Source organism: Hyla sarda, chromosome 3 (genome assembly GCF_029499605.1).
Source record: "Hyla sarda isolate aHylSar1 chromosome 3, aHylSar1.hap1, whole genome shotgun sequence".
NCBI lineage: Eukaryota > Metazoa > Chordata > Amphibia > Anura > Hylidae > Hyla > Hyla sarda.
Window position 1 is genome coordinate 3,282,385 of NC_079191.1, and position 27,898 is coordinate 3,310,282.

Sequence of the window (27,898 nt, forward strand, 5' to 3'; positions counted from 1 at the left end):
TCTGGCTGGAGTGTGATCCAAATGTGGTCACACATGCAACTCTAGAATTGGATGTCTGATTCCTGGATCTATAAATAAGATCCTGTCGTTTCATGTCCATCACTTTTTTCTTACTTTCTCTCAATAGTCGTGGGGGATAACCCCGTTGTAGGAAATTTTTTGTCATTTGATCTAATGCTGCTTCTGTTTCGTCCTCTCGCTCAATGATGCGTCGTGCCCGTAGCATTTGGCTAGTTGGCAAAGCACGCACCATGGAGCGAGGATGATTGCTTTTGTAATGTAGTGTAGAGTTGGTATCAGTAGGTTTAACATATAAATTTGTAATGAGCTTGTGGTCTTGGATAGATACCAATGTATCCAAAAAATTAACAGAATTGCATGAATGTGTTAAAGTAAATTTAATGTGCTCATTAATAGAATTCAAAAAGTGATGAAAAGAAAGCAAGGAATCCTCAGTGCCCTTCCAGACCAGGAAGACATCGTCTATGTATCACCATTTTGTTGCTTGACAAAGGCTGCACTGGCAGCAGAAACGTTGCTAACTTGTATTACCATGGAATAAACCACTGTTTACACTTTTGAACCTTCCGTGTGCTGCGGCATCCTTCTTAGATAGATATATATATATATATATATATATATATATATACAAAAAGTGTTTAAGTGGCACTGTGAAGGATTTAATATCCTAAGGATGTGTGGCGGGTGCTCTATCTCTCCCAGAGACTTGACCAAAGCCTCATTTCAATCGAAAATTCACACCAAAAGAAGGTAAAGATGGCACTCCAGCAATCCAATAGTGAAAAACGTGGTTTATTAACCCAATCAATCCATACAAAAGATGTAACATTTCCACCCTCTCAATGGGCTATTTCTTATGCTCCTTCTTCTGACAGTTTCCCTTTAGGGTAGACCGGGAGCTGTGTCTCTGTTCCCCTGGGGCAGATCTGTAGCTGGTGCAGCCCTATAAGAGATGACCCATAATATTGCATCAAGTAATATTAAGAATTATAATTAATTTTTATAGCATTTTTGGACTTTCTTCTCTTTCTTTATCTTCACCAGCTGAACTGTATCCTGCAAAGTGTAAATTTTATCACTTCTTCTGGAGACAAGATTTACTTTAAACCCAGCAAACAGGTACCGACACGTTTTGATCTCCTGAAATACATCTACACATCTAGAATGAAAGTGTCAAAGGTGAAGGTTGGAAGTTACGATGAAACATCTACTGCAGGATTTCCATTCAACAGCCTTGAAAAGTCTGATGTGTGGGGCCCATATTTCCAACAGGTACAAGTATAATAGGTAGGACAGTATGGACCATCCTACACTATACTATACTACAACACATTGGGACCAGATGCGGATAAGGATGACCTGATTTTTAAAACTTTTATGGTGGATGAGCATAGAGAGAAACTGACCATGTCACCTACACTATCACTATTCAAGGGTTGAGGGAGGGGTTAAGCAATTTTGAAGGCACCTTAAAAGATATAACTAACCAGTGTTACACAGCCCCATCTCTTACATTTAGGGTACAAAAACTCCTGAGGAACAGCCCAACCAGGGTAAAAGATGAGGGGTGCCGGCTGATGAAATCCAGGTGATAGATTTTCCATGATCATAATAGCAAAAGATTTAGCAACACTTCTAATTGTATGTGAAAAAATGTTTTAAAAAAACTGATTTTTATTCAGCACATGGGGGGGGGGGAGATTTATAAAAAAAACTGTTGTGGCAGTGTGGCAAGGAAAGGGTGTATTTCCCTTGCTAACTCTGGAGAATCCGCCTGTGGCCTGATTAATGAGGTATCAGGAAGGGGAAGTGTGTTTAAAAGGAAAGGAACCAGAATAGTTGGGGCTCTCCCTGGGATACAGTATGCTGGCTGTTAGAGGGGGAGACACACGGGCCATGTTTAGGTAACACGCTGAAGGCGCCACGAGTGGTCCAAGAAGTGGTGTGAGCTGTGAGTAGCAGGTTGCAGGAGTCATATGTTTAACTGGCCGAGGGTAGCTCACCAGTTGATAGACAGGGCATGCTGATATGTGTAGTCAGTGACTAGACGGTCTAGGACTTTATTTTTGTTCCTGTTTATGTTTTGTTTTACCTGCAACCTGTGGAAATAAAGCTGGTGAGGAGACAGACTTGTATGCGGAACTGTGGTCTGTGGTGTTATTGTGAGGAACATGTCCAGTGGCAAGTGACCAGGATGATCCCAGAGCTAATCCCCAAGGAGGAATCCTTACATTTTGGTGGAGGATGCGGGCAACCCGTTGCTAAGGGCAACCCATTGCCAAGGGCAACCAACGGGCAAGTCGGAGAGGAGCCGTTGCTAGGAGCAACGCCCTGCAAGATTTCAAGTCGGAGGAGCCCAGCAAAGGAGTTCAAGCACAGGATTGTGTCTGTGGAGGAGCGTTGCTGGGGGCAACGGATCGAGATTTTTTTTTTTCGGGAAAAAGGACATTGGCAGGCCGTTGCTGGGGGCAACCGACGTGGGCCACAACCAGTGGTCACCAGGATGAAGCCAAGGTCCTGTGAGTTGTTGGTGGGCGGAATCCCACTGTGGGTGGACTTGGAATGTTGCCAGACTGTATCTCGGGTTATACCAGAAATAATTCCATTTGTGAAGTCCCGCCCGGAGCCCGGTAAGACTGTTAAAGTTACCTTTGATACATGTTTTGGGGCAGTAAGCCATAAGATGGAGGTATGTACAGAACTTACAGTTGAAATTGTACTGGGCAGAGACTTTCCGTATTTCTGGCAGCTGTGGGATGCTGAGAGTGCATCTGAGAGTTCGCACACAAAGGTTCCGGAAGTAGTGAGGACTGGGGGGTCTCTACTGGACTGTGTCAATGGTGCTGTAAATTGTGAACCCATGCAGGCTGATAATGTTTTTCTTGAAACACTTATGTTAATGTGTTCTGATGTAAAGAGTTCTGTTGCCACGTCTCGCAGGACAAAAGAAAACCTGTGTGAGCTGGAAATAGAAGGTAAAAAGATGACGGTTTTGTTACATCCAAAATGTATAATAAGTCTTGTAAAGACCAGCGGCAGAAAGCCGGACCCTGCTATAATGTCTATACAAGCCGGTATCTGGGGTTATAAAACAGTTAATGTGTGTATTTCTACTCCCTATGGTACCATAAGTCACAAGGTTGCAATTGAGCCTACCTTAGAGTATGAAGTAGTGCTGGGGAAGGATTTTCCGTTTTTTCAGCAGTTGTGGGAAGATAGTCAGGTGACTAGAGCAGGAACACCTGATAGGCTCACAACACTTGATTTACACCACTGTCACGATGCCGGCTGGCAGGTAGTGGATCCTCTGTGCCAGAGAGGGATTGGCGTGGACCGTGCTAGTGGATCGGTTCTAAGTCACTACTGGTTTTCACCAGAGCCCGCCGCAAAGCGGGATGGTCTTGCTGCGGTGGTAGTGACCAGGTCGTATCCACTAGCAACGGCTCACCTCTCTGGCTGCTGAAGATAGGCGCGGTACAAGGGAGTAGACAGAAGCAAGGTCGGACGTAGCAGAAGGTCGGGGCAGGCAGCAAGGATCGTAGTCAGGGGCAACGGCAGGAGGTCTGGAACACAGGCTAGGAACACACAAGGAAACGCTTTCACTGGCACGATGGCAACAAGATCCGGCAAGGGAGTGCAGGGGAAGTGAGGTGATATAGGGAAGTGCACAGGTGAACACACTAATTGGGATCACTGCGCCAATCAGCGGCGCAGTGGCCCTTTAAATCGCAAAGACCCGGCGCGCGCGCGCCCTAGGGAGCGGGGCCGCGCGCGCCGGGACAGGACCGAGGGAGAGCGAGTCAGGTACGGGAGCCGGGGTGCGCATCGCGAGCGGGCGCTACCCGCATCGCGAATCGCATCCCGGCTGGAAGTGGAATCGCAGCGCCCCGGGTCAGTGGATCTGACCGGAGCGCTGCAGCGGGGAGAGTGTAGCGAGCGCTCCGGGGAGGAGCGGGGACCCGGAGCGCTCGGCGTAACAACCACATAGCATCGTACAGTAACTCAGCAGAGGCTGAGGACAGAGAGTGTCAGCAGACCCTAGGTATATGTCAGGTGGGGGTGTGCCAGACCACTAGGGGAGCTGAAGAACAGTCCGCTAGTCAAATTAAAGAGGTGACTGGAATAGAAGCTACGGAGATGGCTGTGGAAAAACCAAAACTCCAGAAGAGAGTACCGGTGGAGCTGGGGGCTGCACTTACGGTCACAGACAGAGTCCTAAGTGAAGAAGATGTGGTGTCTGAACTAGAGAGAGGTCGTAACCAGGAAGGTTGAACCGCTGAACCACATATTGTTGCAGACCCAGGAGCCCTAGTAGTTTTTTCCAGGCCATGGAGAGACTGGGACAAGACAAAAGAAAAGTCTGCCAAGGAGCCGAGAGACAGTTCAGAGGAACTGTTTGGGAATCACCCGGATTCGCTGGTGCCCAGAGCCATTAAAGTTGTTGCTAGGGGCAACAAACTTACCGCCAAGGGATTGCCGGTCCGACTGGAGTGTTTAGCAAGAGTCTCCAGAGTTGCCAACGTGGTGGGAGAGGAAGAGTGCCAGGTGTCAGTGGCACCTGTTGCTGATGATAATGATGAGGCACAAGTGGCCGCAACCCCGAAAAAGGGGGAGACTTCACCTAGAGATGGAGAAGAGCTGGGTCGAGTGTCTGACAGAGGACCAGAGGATGTCTCAAAGTCTAACAGTGAGAGTGAGGAGACCCCTGTCAGTAAAAGATCTCGGAAAAGACGAGCTGGCCTTGGAAAAAAACTGGAGCAGATCCAGAATCTGGAAGAAACCCTGCAAATGGTTTCTGTGAAGTTGATGGAGAAAGAAAAAGAGGTACATCGCTTGACAGAGGAGAGGGACAAATCGCTTGCTGACTTTAAGAAAGAGCAAGAAGCGAGTTTTCAGCTGGAAAAAGTCATGGAGCATCACAAAAGGGAGTTTGTGGCTCTTCAGGATGAAGTGTCCCGCTCCCAGGGTCTTGTGACCAGCAAGGAGAGTGAAGTGGAGAGTCTGGCCAAGCGGATGTCATTACAGGAAGAAGAAGTGAGTCTTCTACATGGTGCCTATCAGGCTCTGCGGAGTGATCACAAGGCTAGGCTGGTAGCCATGGAAAAAATAGAAAAAGAGAAGAATGAAATGAAGATGGAAGTTGAGGCTCTTGCCAGCAATCTGGAGAGTGGCTCTAAAGCTAAGAGACAACTTGAGGAGGAAGTCAAGGTGAAGAATGCCCTTGCACATGCTCTTCAATCTGACAGTGACAATGACTTGCTCCGTGAGCAGTATGAGGAGGCCCTGGAACAAGTTGAGACTCTGAAACATGAAAACAAGAACTTGCAACAGGAGAGCTCAGATCTATCTAAACAGATTGGTGAGAGTGGAAAATTTATCAATGAGCTAGAGAAGACCAAGAAACAGATGCTGGACAGTGAGAAGATGATCTCCGCAAAGCTCAAGAGTGAGCAGCTGAAATATATAAAGCTGGAAGATGACATGAAGATCTTAAAAGAGAGCCTGGAAGCGCAGGACGAAACACGCAGAAGGTCCCACGTAGCTGCCTTGGTTTTGCTGGGAGCGCAACTCTACGAGCAGGTGGCTGTGCTGGCGGACAATGAACAGTTGAGGAAACAATTGCTGTCTTCGGAAGATACTGTCAGGGACTTGACAGAGTTACTTGACAGTGAGAGGATGAAGTCTGCTAAGCTCCAGTGTAAGCTGCGAAAATGGGAGAAAAAGGAAGAGGACCAGGAAATCCTAAAAGAGAGCAGAGACCAAGCTATGGTGGAATTGGCTCAAGAGAGGCTTCTGGGGCAGAAGTTACGGGATACAGGGATGCTTTCTCTGAAGCCCGGTAAAAAGTCCTCTAATGCTAAGATTGAGGTGAAGCCCTGTAAGAAGTCCTCTGAAGCTAGGACAGAGCTGAAACCTAGTGTGAAATCTTCTGGGGATTAAGGAGTCAGGCGGGAAATCCTCTGAACCTGAGCAGACCAAAAATTCTGAAGGTAATGCTGAGGCAGAGAAATCCTCTGAAGCAGAAGCTAAACCAGAGTCAACCTCAAAAGCTGTGAGTAAAGAGAATGGCACAACTGAAGCTACATGTGAACAGAAGAGTAAGACTGAAGAAGCTGCAGAGAATAGCCAAACAGTAGTAGAAGCTGATTCTACACAAAAATCTGAAGGAGCCAAAGACTCTGAAGCCAAACCTGAGGAAGCTGGTGCCCCTGAAGAGAAAGCTGGAAGGGATGAGGTGAAACCATGTGAGAAATCCACTGAAGTCAAAACTGTGGTGAAACCAGGTGGGAAGTCCTCTAAAGTTGAAACTGAGATGGTCCCATGTCGGAGGTCCTCTGAAGCTACAGAGAACAAGACAGTGGTTGGTGAAGCCACTGAGGCTGAAAGATTCGCTGAAGCAGAGGCAGAGGTCCGGCAAGCCAGAAGAAGACAAAGGTTAGAAGCATCGGTCCTCTCTCTCCTTAATTTCAAGCACCCTGCCCACACCAGGGTGAAGAACCTGGTACTGGAGAGGTGTGACCGAGAGACTTGTAATTGGTGGCTGGTAAAAGTCCGGAAGAAAAAAGTCAAGGACTTCAGAGACTGTGGGACAAAAGTTGTCCAAGGAAAAGGAAAGGCAGTTGGACTCTGCCTTTTGAATAAAAGTGCTCCTTCCCGGTGGTCTGAGCAGAGGGGGGGGGGGGGGGTATGCGGCAGTGTGGCAAGGAAAGGGTGTATTTCCCTTGCTAGCTCTGGAGAATCTACCTGTGGCCTGATTAATGAGGTGCCTGCAATCTGTGGAAATAAAGCTGCGAGGAGCCCGACTTGTATGCGGAACTGTGGTCTGTGGTGTTATTGTGAGGAACGTGTCCCGTGGCAAGTGACCAGGACGATCCCAGAGCTAATCCCCAAGGAGGAATCCTTACACTGTGTATAGGAAAAGTGGTGCAGCTGCCCAAAGAAACCAATCAGATCGCTTCATTAATTTTTAACCTCTTAATGACCACATACGTAAATGTATGTCCTGGTTTGGCGGTACTTCCGGCACCAGGACATACATTAACTTCCTGTGTACGACCGCAAGCATCGGAGCAGTGCTCGCATCATACACTGAAGGTTCCGGCTGCTATCAGCAGTCGGGGACCCACCGGTAATGGCCGACATCCGCAATCGCACGGATGTCTGCCATTAACCCCTCAGATTAAAAATTTAAAATAAAAAAAAATCCCCTCCCCCCAAAAAATATGAAAATTGTCCGTTTTTCAAATTTTACCCCCAAAAAGTGTAATTTTTTTAAAATAAACATATTTCCCAACTATCAAAATATAATGTTAATGATCACGTATGGTGAACGGCGTAAACATAATCTTTTTTTTTTTGTTAAAAGTCCAAATATGCTGCTTTTTTGTCACATTTTATAAAAAAAAAAATGTAATAAGAAATTATATAAAAGTTTTATATATGCAAATGTAGTATCGATAAAAAGTACAGATGATGGCGCAGAAAATCATACTGCCCTATATACGGAAAAATGAAAAAGTTATAGGTGGTCAAAATAGGGTCACTTTAGATGAATGATTTTGTACGAAAAGTTTTAGATTTTTTTTTAAGCGGTACAAAAATAAGAAAGTATCTAGCCATGTGTATTATTTTAATTGTATTGACCCACAGAATAAAGAACACATATCATTTTTACCGTAAATTATACAGTATAAAAACGAAACCCTCCGAAATGTGCAAAATTTGGGTTTTCATTTAAATTTCCTCCCTAAAATTTTTTTTTTAGGTTTGCTGTACATCTTTTTTTTCAAAGTAAATGTTTTACTGAAAGTTTTGCAAAAACAAGTACAATAAAGAAACAATGAGAGTGGGTACTCTCCATGTTCTGTCAAGGAACACAAGGAATACATCAATTGACATAACAATCGGTAAGGAAGCAGAAACAAGATGTTTCCAAAAGTCCAGGAAGCGAGGTCGGACTCGAAATAACTGACCTAGGAGGTCCGAACATATCTATAAAAAAAAGGGGGGGTGCAGGAAGGAGGGGGGTAGGGGAAGAAGGGTAGGTGGAACACGGGGGGGAGGGGAGGAAACAGGAGGAAGTCAAGAAGACAGGAGAAGAAAGGGAAAAGAAGAGAGATAGGGAGAGAAGAAAGTGCAGTGTGGACACAGAAAGAACTTACCAGATGGTCAGGTCACATCCCCGGGGGCCTCCGAGCCAGTAGTAGGGCTGGTTGGTATGTACGAGAGCGCAAGTGATAAGTTGGTTGTGGCGTGGAGAGAGAGGTAGCGGTGTAAGGACTAGCGTAGGGGCTGTCACTGGGAGTGTAGGTCTCTAAATACAGGAGATGACAAGAAGCAGATCCACGGGGACCAAATCCTATAATGTCCATCTATCTTTCGAGTGGAATCTGCTAGTAGTTCCTCTATTTTGTGAATGTATGTCACTTCCCGAAGCCAGGAGGAGAGGGTAGGGGGGACAGTCGATCTCCACAGTCTAGGGATTACTGTTCTAGCAGCTAAAAGGAAGAAGCGGAGAAGGGCACTAGTCTCTCTTGGTAATAGTGTCGGGAGGATAGATAGTAGGAGCGGTTTCGGTCTCAAGGAGACTCGTATGTGGGTCAGTCTGTATATCACATCTAATACTTGCGCCCAATAAGGGGCGAGAGTCGGGCACGTCAACCAAATGTGTTGAATAGAGCCACCCTGAGCCCCACATCGCCAACACACATCTGGTAGGGAGGGATAGAAGTGGGACAGCAAGGCAGGGACCCTATACCACCTTGTCAACAGTTTATAGTTAGTCTCTTGAGCTTTACACGAAATAGAAGACTTGTGACAAGCAGTCAGGGCCATCTGCCATTCCTCGTCTGTAAAAGAAATACCCAGGGCTCTCTCCCAACAAAGGCGAAAGGGCAGTGGAATAGTCGTAAAGGAGTCCAAAAATAGGTTATAAAGAGAGCTGATCTGATGTGGTGCTGTTGTGGCGGAGAGACACATGGACTCGAATCATGTCAATGGCCAATGGAGGCTCAGGGGGACCTTGGAGGTCAGGTAGATATTACGCAGTTGCACGTATTGAAGTGTATGTTGGAGCAAGGGAGTCCCGTTGGGGAGGATATCCGATAGTGGTTTGAGGCCTGCAGAGGTTAGAAAGGCTTGGATAGTGGTCCCCTGAGCTCTGTGAGTGCCCAGGAAAGATGAGGAGGAGAGGGCTGGGGGAAATGAGGCGATACCAAAGACTTGGGTCAGTGGGCCATTGGAACCCACAATAGGGGAGTGCGTCAGGTAGGTAAATCGTGAGAGTGCTATGGAGGCCATCACCGGGGGTAAGGAGTCCCGTGTATGTTTAGGGAGTGTCGAGCGTGGTCGCCAGAGAAGGGATCGCAGATCCATAGAGGTGCTCGTGCTTTAGAGCTGGACCCATTGTTTGGACTCATGTTTGTGGAAGCTGTCGAGAACTCTGGACAGGATGGTGGCTAGATAATAAGACAAGCAATCTGGCAGGGCCAAACTGCACATGTTGGGCTATTTGGGGGTGACCGTTCGCCCATACAAAGGTCGAGAGGAGCGCAGAGACATCCCGGAAGAAAGTACGTGGCAGGTGGACAGGGACACAGGAGAACAAGTACAATAAGTGAGGGAGGACATTCATTTTAATGATGTTGACTCTCCCTATCCAGGAGAAGTCTCTGCGCTCCCAACGAGCAAGGTCAGTTTAGAGTATGAAGCAATGGAGGGAAGTTAATTTGGTACGTGTCCCGCAGTTTGGAAGGAATGTGTACACCCAGGTATCTGAGAGATGAAGTTTGCCAGGAGAATGGGAAAGCAGAGGATATTACTCGGACTACATCGGGTGGGAGGGTTATGTTTAAGGCCTCACATTTTGCATGGGTTGAGTTTATAATTGCTAAATGTTGAAAATTGTCGGAGTGTAGACAGTATGGAGAGCAATGAGGTAATGGGGGAAGTAAGAAACAGGAACAGGTCGTCAGCAAATGCAGAGCATTTGTAGTGACCCGTCGGAGTCTGGAGACCATGAATATCAACATTGCCATGGATATCATTGAGGAGGTGCTCGATGCAAAGCACATATAACAAGGGCGACAATGGGCAGCCCTGTCGAGTTCCATTCTTGATTGAGAAAGGAGCAGAGAGCTGTCCATTGATTCTGATTTGGGCATGGGGTTGGGAGTACAGGGCCATTATGCGGGCCTTCATCAGGGACCCAGACCTATTTGTGTGAGCGTAGCATTCAAGAAGCCCCAAAATACCCTGTCGAAGGCCTTCTCAGCATCTAGCGAGAGTAGAAAGTGCGGGATCTGTTTGCGGAGGGCGTGATGGACAACTGAGAACTTCCGTAACGTACTATCATGAGCCTCCCGTCCATGGATGAAGCCAGTTTGATCAGGGTGGACTAGCGACTCCATGAAATCAGACAAGCAATTCGCAATCAGTTTAGCAAACAGCTTCGTATCCGAATTCAGTAGTGAGATCGGGCGATAGCTGGCACAGAGGGTCAGGTCTTTGTTATCCTTGGGGTTTATCGTGATGAAAGCCCTTAGGAAGGAGAGAAGAGGTGTCCATTATACTATTGAAGGCTGTGAGCAGGTGGGGAGATAAGTCATCTTGTAAGGATTTATAAAACTTCGCTGTATAACCGTCGGGGCCTGGGCTTTTACCCGCCAGCATAGAGGAGATAGCCACCCGCAGTTCAGTAGGGGTAAATGGGGTTTCAAGTGTGGCAATGGTTTCTGCCGATAGAGTGGGGAGAGCAGTAGAGGCGATGTAGTCGCTGAGTGTGGGAAGGCGGGAGAACCGTGGAAGGTTGGGTGGCAGTAGTGGGTGAAGGTAGGTTATAGAGGGAGAGATAGTAGTGGCGAAAGGCATCAAGGATGTCTGATGTCTTGTGTGAGAGGGAACGAGAGGGGGCGCGAACCGAGGCCATGAATAGGGAAGCCTTTTTGTTCCAAAGAGCTCTTGCCAATATGCGGCCCTCTTTATTGTCCCATTCATAAAAAGTGCGTCCCATCATTTGACGATAAAATTTGTACTTCATATTCAGGAAATCCAACAGGTCATGTTGAACCATTATGAGTTCCCTATACGTGGTCTCTAATTGGGATTGTTTGTGTTGAGATTCTAAGTGATGCAGTTGGGATAGAAGAGAGGTATATTTAGAAGCAGATTCCCTCTTTAACCAAGTCCCATGTTTGATCAACACCCCACGCAATACACATTTTAACGTCTCCCACTTCACCATCGGGGACGTAGTAAGTAGTGGGGACAGAAAATAAAGTCAATCGAAATTGTAGGTAGCGAAAATGTAACAACCTTGGGGATCGATAACTGTGTCTATTATGACGACAGGGAGTGACTTTTGAAATGGGATTAGTGCTGTGTAACCATGTCTGGTAATAGCAGTTATTGAGTGCTGGAACGCAAACCACTTTAAAATGCGTCTCTTGAAGGCAAAGGATCTGTACCCGTTGCCTATGGAAAGTGTACAATAATTGCACTCTTTTTTCTGAGGTGTTAAAACCCTTAACATTAAGGGTAGCTAAAGTGATGTTAGCAGCCATAGGGAAGGATTTCGAGAAGGGTCAACTCACCAATGGGTCTGGAGCCCGGGGGGACGGACATTCCACTGGAGAGGATCAGGATACAATCAGTTAATCTGCAAGGAAAAGACAAAGATAAAGAAGGATGAAAAAGGGGAAGAACAGCAGGGAGGGGATACAGAAAGGACAGCAGCAACCCCAAGAGGATAGCTACAAGGGGGCTACAAGAAGCGGTCATAAGGACCAAAAGCATGGGCAGAACCATTCTGACCATGTCCCTAATGGGGGTGAAGTGGAAGGAGTGCCAGAAGGGCAACTCGTAGGGAGTAAGGGTATTACCAAAATACAGGATAGCACTCCGTAGTGGGAGTGCAGACAAACAGGGTCTAACTGGTACTAAGTAAAATAAACTTCCCTGTCAGTGGGAACAAACAGGGAAAAACAAAAGTGTAGGGCTGAAAGTAAGGACCGGAATATCCAACCCATGGCTTCATATGGTGGGGCAGCAAAAAATATAGCTAGGAGGAACTGGATCATTCAGTGTAGTACAGCAACATCAAAACAGATATGGCAACAGATACAGGGAACAGTAAAAAGAAACACGACAAGTAGGAAGATCATCAGCAGTAGGCACACATGGGGCATTGTGCCACGACATCTCAGAGAACATTAGTGAGAGCATTCACTGGAATGAGTCAGGTCTTGCGTTTTTGTCTCTGAGGCAATGGAGCAGGGGGAGTAGCATCCCTTCCTCGGTTGGGGGGCAGTCCCATCGGGTCGCTCAGGGAATGGGGGGTTAAAGGCTGTAGAAAGAGAGAATTCCATTCAGGAAGTGGGGTCGGGGGTAGCTTGAACATAGCCAGGAAAGCCGGGATGTCACTCGGGTTGCGGAGGGTAGCAGTCTTAGCGCCATGTCTGGCGTGGAGCAAAAAGGGGTATCCCCACCTGTAGATGATGTGAGCATTCTGCAGTTTCTGGAGCAGGGGTTTCAATGAGGCCCGAAGGGGCAAGGTGCGCAGAGAGAGGTCAGGGTACAAGCTGATTACTGAGCCATTGTATGTCAAGTGCTTGAGATCACGTGCCTTGCGCATGACTGGATCTTTTTCAGTGTAGTGATGTACCCTGCAGATTACATCCCAGGGTTTTTTCGGGTCTGGGTTCCTTGCCTTCAGGGCTCTGTGAACTCTGTCAAGCTCGATAGGAGCATCAGCAGGTTTCTGTAGGACTTCATTGAAAATTCGTACCCCAGAGAGATCTTGAGGGGTGACAGTTTCCGGGAGTCCTTTGATGCAAATATATTTACTCCGGTTGCGGTTATCTATGTCATCCAGATGATCAGTGTTGGATGCATGAGAGGACTGGAGAAGTGCTGTGGCTGATCTGAGATCTTCGAGTTCAGAGGTCACGGCAGTGCGGAAGCGGTCAAGGTCAGCCACCTTGTGGGTCAATGTGCTACCTCTTTTTTCACTGGGTCCAGATCCTTGCACCAGGCCAGTTTGAGGTCAGAAGAGCATGTCCATTTTAGTGGGCAATAAGGCCAGAAGAGCCTGGAGCTCTGGATGTTTTTATAATGTGTGGACCGCCATGTCAGGTGTAGAGAGATGGGGAGTCACAGGAGGGCAGGTGAGGTTCCGAGCATTCGGTGGAACAGGAGGCTGTGGGGGGTCGTCAGAGCGGCTATTACGGCACATGTCACCAACAGGAGCATCCTCTGAGGAGGAATAGTCAGAACAAGAGCGGTGTCGTCTTTGGGCCCTCTGTGGGGTTTTGAAAAGCTTTTTCTTGGCTGGGGGGCTCTTGCCCCAGTAGGCAGGAGGGCTGTCCCCCTCCGTGGATCCGTCACTTGATGCAGAGGGTTCAGACTCCATTTCAGCGGGTGCTGGGATAAGCTGGGGTGAGTAAGGTGGCTGGGTATGCAGCTGTGTATTGTCCAGCACTGTAGCAGGAACACTTGTAATCTGCTGGGGCTGAATGGCAGGTGAGCAGTGGGGAGCTAGATTCCCAGGAGTATATGGTTCCCTCTGGCTGACCCCTGTTGAGAAGGACCTTGGTATGTTGGCCCCATTAAGTGGAGAGGTGAGGTGCTGTATCCCAGCAGGGGACTGAGCAGGAGGGGGGGTAGCTGCGTCTGGCTGGGAGGACTGCATGGCATCAGGCGGTAGCTGTGTGAGAGGAGGGCTGCAGGGAGAGCCGTCCGCCATGTTCGCATCGGTGCTCACACTCTGAGGGGGGAGGGTGACTGCCGACTGATGCAGGGTACCTGTTTGACGGTACGAGACATCCTCGATCGAGGGTCCGGTCCCGGCAGCTGGTGTCGCCCGTACTGTTGGCGTCGCTGTTGTGGCAGGATGTGTGTCGCACTCAAGGAGACAGGCGTGCAGTTCCCGCGAGGCAGGAGCGGAGGTCTGCCTTTGCGGCTGTGGCCGGGAAAGCTGCGGCCCGTCACTGTCCTGTTTGGCGCGGTCGTTCCGGTGCGGGAAGTATTCTGTGATGGCCTTAGATGTGCTGTGCAGCTGTTGGGGAGCCTTATGAGCCTTTTTGCTGCGATGTCTGCTGCCCATAGCAGCCCAAACTTGCCCCGTTTGTCCGCAGCTCTCAGGAGCACAAAGAGGAAGCAGCCATCTTCATAGTGTGTCAAGCCACGCCCCCTCTTGCCGTACATCTTATGGTAAAAAGAGAGGTTTCATTACAAAGTACAACTGGTCATGCAAAAAACAAGCCCTTATATGGGTCTGTAGATGGAAATATAAAAGAGTTATGGATTTTAGAAGGCGAGGAGGAAAAAACGAAAATGCAAAAATAAAATTGGCCTGGGCCTTAACCCCTTAAGGACCAGGCCATTTTACACCTTAGGACCAGAGCGTTTTTTGAACATCTGACCACTGTCACTTTAAGCATTAATAACTCTGGGATGCTTTTACCTTTCATTCTGATTCCGAGATAGTTTTTTCGTGACATACTCTACTTTATGTTATTGGTAAAATTTTATCGATACTTGCATCGTTTCTTAGTGAAAAATTCCAAAATTTGATGAAAAAATTGAAAATTTTGCATTTTTCTAACTTTGAAGCTCTTTGCTTGTAAGGAAAATGGATATTCCAAATAATTTTTTTTATTCACATATACAATATGTCCACTTTATGTTTGCATCATAAAATTGACGTGTTTTTACTTTTGGAAGACACCAGAGGGCTTTGAAGTTCAGCAGCAATTTTCCAATTTTTCACAAAATTTCCAAAATCACAATTTTTCAGGGACCAGTTCAGGTTTGAAGTGGATTTGAAGGGTCTTCATCTTAGAAATACCCCGCAAATGACACCATTATAAAAATTGCACCCCCCAAAGTATTCAGAATGACATTCAGTCAGCATTTTAACCCTTTAGGTGTTTCACAGGAATAGCAGCAAAGTGAAGGAGAAAATTCACAATCTTCATTTTTTACACTTGCATGTTCTTGTAGACCCAATTTTTGAATGTTTACAAGGGGTAAAAGGAGGAAATGTATACTTACATTTGTAGCCCAATTTCTCTCGAGTAAGCACATACCTCATATGTCTATGTAAATTGTTCGGCGGGCGCAGTAGAGGGCTCAGAAGCGAAGGAGCGACAAGGGGATTTTGGAGAGTACGTTTTTCTGAAATGGTTTTTGGAGGGCATGTTGCATTTAGGAAGCCCCTATGGTGCCAGAACAGGAAAAAAAACACATGGCATACCATTTTGGAAACTATACCCATTGAGGAACGTAACAAGGAATAAAGTGAGCCTTAATACCTCACAGGTGTTTCACGACTTTTGCATATGTACAAAAATTTTAAAAAAATGTCACTAAAATGTGTGTTTCCCCCCAAATTTCACATTTATGCAAGGGTTAATAGAAGAAAATACCCCCCACAATTTGTAACCCCATCTGTTCTGAATATGGAGGTACCCCATAAGTTGACCTGAAGTGCACTACGGGCGAACTACAATGCTCAGAATAGATGGAGTGATATTAGGCTTTTTGAGAGCAAATTTTGCTCGAAGGCATGTCGCATTTAGGAAACCCCTATGGTGCCAGAACAGCAAAAAAAAAAAAAACACATGGCATACCATTTTGGAAACTAGACCCCTTGAGGAACGTAACAAGGAATAAAGTGAGCCTTAATACCCCACAGGGGATTCACGACTTTTGCATTCGTAAAAAAAAAAGACCCCTTGAGGAACGTAACAAGGGGTACAGTGAGTATTTACCCCCCACTGGTGTCTGTCAGATCTTTGGAACAGTGGGCTGTACAAAATTTTTAATTTACACAGCCCACTGTTCCAAAGATCTGTCAGACACCTGTGGGGTGTAAATTCTCACTACACCCCTCATTACATTCCATGAGGGGTGTAGTTTCCGAAATGAGGTCACATGTGGGGTTTTGTGTTTTTTGCGTTTGTCAAAACCGCTGTAACAATCAGCCACCCCTGTGCAAATCACCTCAAATGTACATGACGCACTCTCCCTTCTGGGCCTTGTTGTGCGCCCCCAGAGCACTTTGCGCCCACATATAGAGTATCTCCATAGTCGGGAGAAATTGCATTACAAATTTTGGGGGGCGTTTTTCCCTTTTACCTCTTGTCAAAATGAAAAGTATGAGGCAACACCAGCATGTTAGTGTAAAAAAATTATTTTTTTACACTAACATGCTGGTGTAGACCCCAACTTCACCTTTTCATAAGGGGGGAAAGGAGAAAAAGCCCCCAAAAATTTGTTAGGCAATTTCTCCGAAGTACGACGATACCCCATATGTGGCCCTAAACTGTTGCCTTGAAATACGACAGGGCTCCAAAGTGAGAGCGCAATGCGCACTTGAGGCCTGAATTAGGGATTTGCATAGGGGTGGACATAAGGGTATTCTACACCAGTGATTCCCAAACAGGGTGCCTCCAGCTGTTACAAAACTCCCAGCATGCCTGGACAGTCAACAGCTGTCCAGCAATACTGGGAGTTGTTGTTTTGCAACAGCTGGAGGCTCCATTTTGAAAACAGTGGCGTACCAGACGTTTTTCATTTTTATTGGGGAGGGGGGCTGTGTAGGGGTATGTGTATATGTAGTGTTTTTTACTTTTTATTTTATTTTGTGTTAGTGTAGTGTAGTGTTTTTAGGGTACAGTCACATGGGTGGGGGATTCCAGCGAGTTTCCCACTGCGAGTTTGAGCTGCCGCGCAAAATTTGCTGCGTCGCAAACTTGCAGACTGATACTCACTGTAAGCCCCCTGCCCATGTGAATGTACCCTGTACATTCACAGGAGGGGGACCTCCAGCTGTTGCAAAACTACAACTCCCAGCATGCACAGTCTATCAGTGCATGCTGGTAGTTATAGTTTTGCAACAGCTGGAGGCACACGGGTTGGGAAACACTGAGTTAGGAAACAGACAATGTTTCCCAACCAGTGTGCCTCCAGTTATTGCAAAACCACAACTCCCAAACATTCTCAGGCATGCTGGAAGTAGTAGTTCGGCAACATCTTTAGAGCCTGATGTTGCCGAACTACAACTCCCAGCATGCTCAGAGTTGTAGTTTTGCAACATCTGGAGGACTACAGTTTGCAGACCACTTATACAGTGGTTCCCAATCTGTGCCCTTCCAGATGTTGCAAAACTACAACTCCCAGTATGCCAAAACTGTCCAGGCATGCTGGGAGATGTAGTTCTGCAACATCTGAAGGGCCAGATGTTACAGAACTACAACCCCCAGCATGCCGCACAGTAATGGCATGCTGAGTATTTGTAGTTTTGCAACATCTGGAAGGGCACAGTGGTCCCAAAACTGCGGACCTCAAGATGTTGCAAAACTGCAACTCCCAGCATGCCCAGACGCCAAGGGCTGTCTGGGCATGCTGGGAGTTGTAGTATACAGGGTCCCATTACAGCAATGCATGTCGCTTTACGGCGACGTGCATTGCTGTAAAGGGCCCCGACCGCGGCTGAAGAGGAACTCACCTGTCGCCGCCGCCGTCTTCATCACTGGGATCCGGGTCTTCAGGGATGAGGTAAGTACTGGGGCCAGGCCCCAGCACTCCCCCGTCCCCCGCTGCGTCCTCCTGTCTTCCTCCCGTCCTCTCCGGACTTCCAGGGGCCGGGCAGGGCGGGGAGAAGTAACGCCCCCCGCTCTGCGATTGGTCGGTTAACTAACCGAGGAATCGCAGGGGATAGGAGGAGGTGAAAGGCTTGCCACCTCGCTCCTAGCCTCCAGCATGGTCCTGGCTGTCTGTGACAGCCGGGATCATGCAAAATTACCGGGCGGTCGGGTTCCAGAGACCCCATCAGCCCGGTATCGCCGCAGATCGCAAGGGCGATTTCCCTTGCGATTTGCGGCGATCGCCGACATGGGGGGCCTACACGTCATTGGTCTTTAAGAGGTTAAGGACGCAGGGTTTTTCAGTTTTTGCACTTTCGTTTTTTCCTCCTAACCTTTAAAAATCATAATCCTTTCATTTTTCTACCTAAAATCTATATTATGGCTTATTTTTTGCGTCACCAATTCTACTTTGCAGTGACATCAGTCATTTTATCCAAACATTCACGGCGAATTGGAAAAAAAAATCATTGTGCGACAAAATCGAAGAAAAAACGCCATTTAGTAACTTTATGGGGATTCCTTTTCTACCCAGTGCATATTTCGGTAAAAATTACACCTTATCATTATTCTGTAGGTCCATACGGTTAAAATGATCCCCTACTTATATAGGTTTGATTTTGTCATGCAAAAATGTATATGTTTAAAAATGTCCTTTTCTGACCCCTATAACTTTTTTATTTCTCCACATACAGGGCGGTACTAGGGCTCATTTTTTGTGCCGTGATCTGAAGTTTTTATCGGTACCATTTTTGTTTTGATCGGACTTTTTGATCACTTTTTATTCATTTTTTTATGGTATAAAAAGTGACCAAAAATATCCTTTATTGGACTTTGGAATTTTTTTGCGCGTACGCCATTGACCGTGCGGTTTAATTAATGATATATTTTTATAGTTCGGACATTTACACACGCGGCGATACCACATATGTTTATTTTTATTTACACTGTTTTATTTTTTTCATGGGAAAAGGGGGGTGATTCAAACTTTTATTAGGGAAGAGGTTAAATGATCTTTATTAACACTTTTTTTTTACTCTTTTTTTGCAGTGTTATAGGCCCATAGGGACCTATAACACTGCACACACTGATCTCTTATACTGATCATTGTTATCCCATAGGGACCTATAACACTGCACACACTGATCTCTTATACTGATCATTGTTATCCCATAGGAACTTATAACACTGCACACACTGATCTCTTATACTGATCATTGTTATCCCATAGGGACCTATAACACTGCACACACTGATCTCTTATACTGATCATTGTTATCCCATAGGGACCTATAACACTGCACACACTGATCTCTTATACTGATCATTGTTATTCCATAGGGACCTATAACACTGCACACACTGATCTCTTATACTGATCATTGTTATCCCATAGGGACCTATAACACTGCACACACTGATCTCTTATACTGATCATTGTTATCCCATAGGGACCTATAACACTGCACACACTGATCTCTTATACTGATCATTGTTATCCCATAGGGACCTATAACACTCCACACACTGATCTCTTACACTGATCATTGTTATCCCATAGGGACCTATAACACTGCACACACTGATCTCTTATACTGATTATTAATATCCCATAGGGACCTATAACACTGCACACACTGATCTCTTATACTGATCATTGTTATCCCATAGGAACCAATAACACTGCACACACTGATCTCTCATGTTGTTACGCCCTGTCTCTCAATGCAAGTCTATGGGAGGGGACGTGACAACTGCCATGCCCCCTCCCACAGATTTGCATTTAGGGGGCGGGGCTATGACATAACGAGTTCCCGATGCCGGCTCATGCGTTCGGAATAGTTTGTTCCAAATGCTGAGCAGCAGAGTACCCCTTTAAGGGTACGTTCACACGTACAGGATCCTGCGCAGAATTGATGCGCAGGATTTGTAAATGCCGAAATTGTGCTCAGTCATTTAGTTTACATTGAAATCTGCAGCAGAAAATCCTGCGCATCAAATCTGCGTACGTGTGAACAATATCCTAAAACAACAATTGCCCTCATTTACTATTGCAAACCCGACATGTTTTGTCGGGTTATGTGACAGAATTTGCGCCAGAATTGAAAAAACCACGACTAACGCTCCATTTTGCTAAGAAAACCCAAAAAAGGGGCGTGATCTCCGGGGAAATGGGGGTGTTGCCACCGAAAAATGGGCGTGTTCCTGACGTTTTCACAAAAACCCAACATATTTACTAAGGTTTATACAGAAAATGTGGTGGATTTGAGCCGAGGAAAACCTGACAGATCAGAGCAGGTGTAAAAGAAGAAAAATGGAGGGAAAGTGGAAAATGTAGGGAAACCTTAGTAAGTACAGTGGGAAATAAATTGTAGGGAATTAAAACCCACAAAGAAACCTACACAACACTTCATAAATCAGGGCCAATGTTTCGGTGCCTCACACAACCATTTTACACTGCGGGTAAATATAGAAAATGGGAAATATATTTATTCTAATCCTAAATGTGATGAAACATGATAAATTTTCTTCTCTTCATAAAACATCGATGAAAAGAAAAAACATCAGTAATTTGCACCAAATAATATCACAAAGGACGACAGAGGTCACTGGGTTTTATAACTTATTTTAGCCTCATTCCTTTTCCTGTAGGAGACGTTCAAAGTGTCCAAAATGGTGACTATATATTATCGACCCATCAGCTGTAATAGTATTTATCTCACACACAGTTATCGTGCTGTATACTCCTACTTGTATATAGGGCTAAATACGTGTCGGTCTCCATGACCCCACAAGGTTATAATATTCACCGCAGTGCGGATGCGGATTCAAGGAGTTTGCATTGATATAAACCTTAATTCTCAGCCCCTCCTCATGGTTCACTACACCCCTAAGGCCGGCCCTGACTACAGCCGTAGCGTTGTCTATAGAAAGCCGGGTGACACGATGTTCTAAGGAAATCATCATCTTTACCTTTCTATTAACCTATGATCCTTTCCCAGGCGCCTCCATCACTCTGCAATGAAGCTTGTGAACCTGGGTACAGGATGGCAAAGAGAGAAGGGGAACCTCCATGTTGTTACGACTGTGTACAGTGCACCAAGGGAGAAATGTCCAATACAACAGGTGGGTGATACCGAACTGTATGGAAGCAACCCCCCGATCCCCTGGAAGTCATTGGGAACCCCTATAGGGTGGATAACAAGATGGCGGTGTAAGGAAAGCAGAGAAAAATCTTATTCCTCACCTAAATAATACTAAGTAATCATTTACTATTTGCCCTTTCTTTTCAGAATGATGTCTCTAACTGTGCCCCCCCCCACTATATACAGATTACCTGTGCCCCCCCACTCCATACAGATAACCTGTGCCCTCCACTCCATACAGATAACCTGTGCCCCCACTCCATACAGATAACCTGTGCCCCCCACTCCATACAGATAACCTGTGCCCTCCACTCCGTGAAGATAACCTGAGCCCCCCCTATCACTATCCTGAGCCCCCCTATATCTCTAGCTGTGCCCCCAACTCAATACAGATAATCCGTGCCCCCCACTACATACATATAACCTGTGCCCCCCACTACATACAGATAACCTGTGCCCCCTCTCCATACAGATAACCTGTGCCCCCTCTCCATACAGATAATCTGTTCCCCCACTCCCTACAGATAATCTGTGCCCTCCACTCCATACAGATAACCTTAGCCCCCCCCTATCCACACAGTCTGTGCCCCCCCCCCACTCTATGCAGATAAACTGTGCACCCACTCCATGCAGATTTTTTTATTTTTTTTTTTAATGGTGTTAACTGTGCGGTAAAAGTGATGTTGTATTTATTTTGTGGATCGGTATGATTATTACAATACCCATTTTATAAAGCTTTTTATGTTTTTTTCCCCTTTTTTGATGTTCCGACAGCCATAACATTTACATTTTTCGTCCGACACCATTGAGTGAGGGCTTATTTTTTGCGGGACAAGCTGTACTTTTTATTGGTATATTTTTGAGATACATGCTACCTTTTGATCTTTTTTATTCCACTATTTGTACCAAAATTGGCAAATTTTGCACTTGTTTGTTGTCTTTTTACGGTGTTCACCGTACGGAATAATTTACATTATAGCTTTATAGTACATGAGATTACGAAGAAAGTTACTTAGAGTAAGTTGAAATATTTGGATATCTTACCCATAACAAGATATTTATACAGTATGTTGTGAAAATAAATTTGTATCAAGTAAAGTCTTGTGATCACAGCAGCCTCAGCGCTGATTCTAGAAGGCAGTCCCTAACCTTGAATAGAGCAGGGTTGAGGAGAGGGAAGTGTAATGTAAGCTAGAAGACTTGTTGGGACAGTATAGGGCAGTCTCTTTCTCTCTTGTTTATATATCTGTGTGGGGAAATTTGTAGCTAATAAAGTCCTGTGATCACAGCAGCCTCAGCGCTGATTCTAGGTCCCTTTTCCTTGAATAGAGTAGGGTTGAAAAGAGAGAACTTGTAGACTTGTAGAGACAGTAAGGGTCCCATTAGACAGGGAGATTATGAGCTGAACAGGAAACAAGCAAATGCTGCAAACTGGTTCCATTGTTTTAGCAGATTACAAAACACTCGTAAGCCACATGTTTCCTTATGTAATTGGGGATATGCGGCTGATATATGATGAAAGTAAAGGGACACACAGACAGTCCAGTGATCATTTATGGCCGCAGTGGGCCCATCTAAGAACCCTCACCTTATACTCCAGCTCCAGGGTAACTGTAACCATGGCAATCATGGAGATCACTTCTAGTCCTCAGTGTGAGATCTGTAATTTACTTCCAGACCTTCTATATGTCATTTATAATACTTGCAGCTGAAGCTTTAATATATTTCTTCTCCTGCAGAAACTGCCTGGATCTGAGAATAATAAAATCAGGGTCAGACATAGATTCTCAGTCTCAGGGAGGACAGAACCATCACAAATATAGTTCTCCAGGTAGCTCGGTACTACAATTCCCAGAATGCATTGATTCAGCTCAGCTCTTCATCACACTCCTCTCACCCTGCCAACTCCCCTCCCATGGTGTTCCTTACAGTTCCCCATCCAATTGTCACGATCCCGGCTGGTAGGAGGTGGATCCTCTGTGCCAGAGAGGGATTGGCGAGACCGTGCTAGTGGACCGGTTCTAAGTCACTACTGGTTTTCACCAGAGCCCGCCGCAAAGCGGGATGGTCTTGCTGCGGCGGTAGTGACCAGGTCGTATCCACTAGCAACGGCTCAACCTCTCTGACTGCTGAAGATAGGCGCGGTACATAGGAGTAGGCAGAAGCAAGGTCGGACGTAGCAGAAGGTCGGGGCAGGCAGCAAGGATCGTAGTCAGGGGCAACGGCAGGAGGTCAGGAACACGGGCTAGGAACAAACAAGGGAACGCTTTCACTAGGCACAAGGGCATCAAGATCCGGCAAGGGAGTGCAGGGGAAGTGAGGTATAAGTAGGGAGTGCACAGGTGGAAACTAATCAAGGTAATTAGGAAGATTGGACCAGGCACCATCATAGGTGCACTGGCCCTTTAAATCGCAGAGACCCGGCGCGCGCGCGCCCTAGGGAGCGGGGCCGCGCGCGCCGGGACAGGACCGACGGAGAGCGAGTCAGGTACGGGGACCGGGGTGCGCATCGCGAGCGGGCGCCACCCGCATCGCGAATCGCATCCCGGCTGGAGGCGGTACCGCAGTGCACCCGGTCAGGAGATCTGACCGGGGCGCTGCAGCAACGAGGATGAGGCGAGCGCTCCGGGGAGGAACGGGGACCCGGAGCGCTCGGCGTAACAGTACCCCCCCCTTGGGTCTCCCCCTCTTCTTGGGTCCAAAGAACCTGAGGAACAAAAACTCAACTCTTTCGTGAAGAGGTCCGATGCACATTAGGAGGGGTTCCGTGCGGTAACGCACGGCACAGTCCAAACTTTCATTGTTAACACAATTGCTGTAGAGGGGTCTGGCGAGACTGGTCACAGGGACGTTGAACCTGTTGATAAGAGAGGCCAAAAAAAAATTTCCTGCAGATCCGGAATCCAAGAAGGCCATAGTAGAGAAGGAGAAGGCAGAGGCAGATATCCGCACAGGCACAGTAAGGCGTGGAGAAGCAGAGTTGACATCAAGAACTGTGTCACCTTTGTGCGGAGTCAGCGTACGTCTTTCCAGGCGGGGAGGACGGTTAGGACAATCCTTCAGGAAGTGTTCGGTACTGGCATAGTACAGGCAAAGATTCTCCATGCGGCGTCGTGACCTCTCTTGAGGTGTCAAGCGAGACCGGTCAACTTGCATAGCCTCCACGGCGGGAGGCACAGGAACGGTTTGCAGAGGACCAGAGGAGAGAGGAGCCGGGGAGAAAAAACGCCTTGTGCGAACAAAGTCCATATCCAGGTGGAGCTCCAGACGCCATCCGGAAAAACGCATGTCAATGCGAGTGGCAAGATGAATGAGTTCATGTAGGTTAGCAGGAGTTTCTCGTGCGGCCAGAACATCTTTAATGTTGCTGGATAGGCCTTTTTTAAAGGTCGCGCAGAGAGCCTCACTATTCCAGGACAACTCGGAAGCAAGAGCACGGAACTGAATGGCGTATTCGCCAACGGAAGAAACACCCTGGGCCAGGTTCAGCAGGGCAGTCTCGGCAGAAGAAGCTCGGGCAGGCTCCTCGAAGACACCACGGACCTCAGCGAAGAAGGACTGGACTGTGGCTGTGGCAGGATCATTGCGGTCCCAGAGTGGTGTGGCCCCAGACAAGGCCTTTCCAGAAAGGAGACCACGGCAGAGTCCAGAGTCCTCATCAAATTTGTCCGGCAGGGACAAGCAGGGGTTAGGAGCGGCCGGTTGCTGCGGAAGAGTTGCAGGAGCCGGCGGAGGAGATGGTTGTTGTAGCTGCTGTGTCTGTGGCAGCAGCTGCTGTATCTGTGACTGAAGTTGCAGTGTCACGGTGGTCAAGTATGCCAGCTGGTGATTTCGCTGGGCAATCCGTTGGGCTTGCTGGGCAATCTGTTGGGCTTGCTGGGCAATCACCGTGGTGAGGTCGGCGACAACTGGCAGAGGAACTTCAGCGGGATCCATGGCCGGATCTACTGTCACGATCCCGGCTGGTAGGAGGTGGATCCTCTGTGCCAGAGAGGGATTGGCGAGACCGTGCTAGTGGACCGGTTCTAAGTCACTACTGGTTTTCACCAGAGCCCGCCGCAAAGCGGGATGGTCTTGCTGCGGCGGTAGTGACCAGGTCGTATCCACTAGCAACGGCTCAACCTCTCTGACTGCTGAAGATAGGCGCGGTACAAGGGAGTAGGCAGAAGCAAGGTCGGACGTAGCAGAAGGTCGGGGCAGGCAGCAAGGATCGTAGTCAGGGGCAACGGCAGGAGGTCAGGAACATGGGCTAGGAACAAACAAGGGAACGCTTTCACTAGGCACAAGGGCATCAAGATCCGGCAAGGGAGTGCAGGGGAAGTGAGGTATAAGTAGGGAGTGCACAGGTGGAAACTAATCAAGGTAATTAGGAAGATTGGACCAGGCACCATCATAGGTGCACTGGCCCTTTAAATCGCAGAGACCCGGCGCGCGCGCGCCCTAGGGAGCGGGGCCGCGCGCGCCGGGACAGGACCGACGGAGAGCGAGTCAGGTACGGGGACCGGGGTGCGCATCGCGAGCGGGCGCCACCCGCATCGCGAATCGCATCCCGGCTGGAGGCGGTACCGCAGTGCACCCGGTCAGGAGATCTGACCGGGGCGCTGCAGCAACGAGGATGAGGCGAGCGCTCCGGGGAGGAACGGGGACCCGGAGCGCTCGGCGTAACACCAATGCTCTTGAAGAACATTTTAGAGTGTAGCAGACTACTGCTCTGCAGTCAGCAAAACCTACTGTATGCATTCCCTGTCTGCTCTTCTGCCTGTGACATTGTTTATCACAGGCAGCATGCTTTAACCACACCTCATTCTTCACTAAATATCCCAATGAAGATATATGTTTATGTGTATATGACAGGGATATAGTTATATAGCTATAGGGGCTGATCAGAAGTGGTGACATCACTTAGTGGTCGTGACTATAGCTCAGAGCCAAGATATGCACCTTTTGAGACAGCAGAGGTTTATGCGTTGTATTTGGACAGAGGGAGGAGCCAGGGAGCTGCTGAGAGAATAACACAGTGACATGAGAGGGCTACATAACTTCCTGTCAGGAGAGAAGATGCCAGGGAGCTGCTGAAACAACACCACACTAATGATGAGAAGACTATGCAACTTCCTGTCAGGAGTGAGGGAGGAGCCAGGGAGCTGCTAAGACAACACAACATTGATAATGAGAGGAGACTACACAACATACAATTTTCTGATACTAAAATATCCCTTTACAAAGTAGAAAGTGATGAAAAACAGAGAGTGTATAGCAGCACGTCATACCTCAGACTCCATAAAATAAAGCTAAAGTGTTATTTATACCTGATGACAGTGTTTTTCCAAGCACAGTCCTCAAGTGCCCCAAACAGGCCATGATATGAGGATATCGCATAAAACACTTGTAGAGATGCCTGATGCACTGACCATAATAAACAGGGTGAAAAAATGAAAAGACCAATGTAATTGTATATATTTTGAGGTCTTTCTTCTTTGCCTCTTATTGTGCAGTATAAATATTATGTCACCTTTATTCTATCAGTCACTGTGATGACTTTGTTATGCCCCTTGGCTGCCATGTACCACATCCTAACCCTGTGGTAGCTCTTGACCATGGCATCTAATGAGTTAAATCAGTTCTTTACCTGGACCTCATGGTTCTATGTATTTACAGATGTGTCCGGTTTTTGACTCTTCTTATAGTGATCACAATATTTCCTCCACAGACTCCCGGAGCTGCTGGAAATGTTCCAGGTTTGAAAATTCAAATATTAACAGGACCGGCTGTGTCCCCAAAGATGTCGATTTCCTTTCCTATGGAGAAACTTTAGGAGGAACTTTGACAAGTGTCTCTTTACTATTTTCAATTGTTACAAGTGTCATCCTTGGAATATTTTGGACGTATCGAGAGACTCCAATAGTAAAAGCCAACAATCGGAAGCTCAGCTACGTTCTCCTCATCTCCATCACCCTCTGCTTCATGTGCACGCTGCTGTTTATTGGTCGGCCATCACCAATACGATGTCTTCTCAGACAAGCTGCATTTGGAGTTGTCTTCACCGTCTCTGTTTCTTCTGTATTGGCTAAAACTCTGACAGTCATCATGGCCTTCAAGGCGACCCGGCCAGGGAGCAGGATGAAGAGACTCTTAGGAATGAGGTTACCTGACACATTAGTTGTCCTGTGCTCTATGGGGGAAGTGCTGCTGTCAGTCATCTGGATCATGTTCTATCCGCCATATCTAGATGCTGACACAGAGACGGACACTATTCTCTTGTTGTGTAATGAAGGGTCATCCACTTTCTTCTTTTTGGAAATTGGCTACATCGGGATGTTGGCCCTGATTTCTCTGGGGGCCGCATTTCTGGCCAAGGATTTCCCGGACCGTTTTAATGAAGCCAAGAACATCTCCTTCAGTATTCTCGTATTCAGCAGCGTGTGGGTGACATTTGTCCCCACGTATCTCAGTGTAAAGGGGAAGAACATGGTGGCGGTGGAGGTTTTTGCCATCTTGACCTCCAGTGCAGGACTATTGAGTTTTATTTTTCTACCAAAGTGTTATGTCATCTTTATTAGCCCAAAACAGTTCATAAGAAGATCTAGAGAGCATCTCCATTGACCTGCCTACAGATTTGGCAAATAAATTCTCCAAAACTCCATAATAATTTGCTATGGTAATAACTTCCTGCTCCCAGTTATAGTAAAAGCTTTGAATCCCAAATGTCTGTTCTAACAAGTGAAATACACTGTAGAGTATAAAACAGGAACATTATTAAGGCCAAATAAATTTTCCTACTTGTTGGGTGATGTAGTAGTCAGGTTGGTCTTGTCAGATAGTGGTTGTCCATGATTTTTTTGAAAGCCTCTTTAACATCATTATTCTTCAAGCTGTAGATCAAAGGATTTAGGGCTGGAGTCATGACCCCATACATAATGGAAATATATTTGAGTTGATATGAAAATGTTTTTGTCTGCCCAATGTACATGGTCATAATGGCCCCATAAAACATAAGAACAACGGTCAGGTGGGAAGCGCAGGTGGAAAAAGTTTTTGTTCTTCTATCTGTACAGCAGATTTGAAAAATTGCAAAAATTATACAAA

The 27,898-nt window shown here is 46.9% G+C and overlaps 1 protein-coding gene across 1 annotated transcript; it reads left to right on the top strand.

Moving 5' to 3' along the window:
* Positions 1-430: 430 nt before the first annotated feature.
* LOC130360468 (vomeronasal type-2 receptor 26-like) lies at positions 431-27,519 on the top strand. The gene is made up of 4 exons (XM_056562957.1): positions 431-487; positions 1,066-1,293; positions 20,669-20,792; positions 26,523-27,519. Exons 1-4 carry the CDS (start codon positions 431-433, stop codon positions 27,413-27,415), a joined length of 1,302 nt encoding a protein of 433 aa, XP_056418932.1. The 3' UTR covers positions 27,416-27,519.
* Positions 27,520-27,898: the final 379 nt, after the last annotated feature.

Excerpts from the sequence above, each read along its gene's own strand:
- LOC130360468 (XM_056562957.1), top strand. The coding sequence starts at position 431 with ATGAAAAGAAAGCAAGGAATCCTCAGTGCCCTTCCAGACCAGGAAGAC. Across the intron at positions 488-1,065 it reads ACCAGGAAGACATCGTCTAT|CTGAACTGTATCCTGCAAAG; the intron begins GTATCACCATTT and ends TATCTTCACCAG. Across the intron at positions 1,294-20,668 it reads GGGGCCCATATTTCCAACAG|GCGCCTCCATCACTCTGCAA; the intron begins GTACAAGTATAA and ends ATCCTTTCCCAG.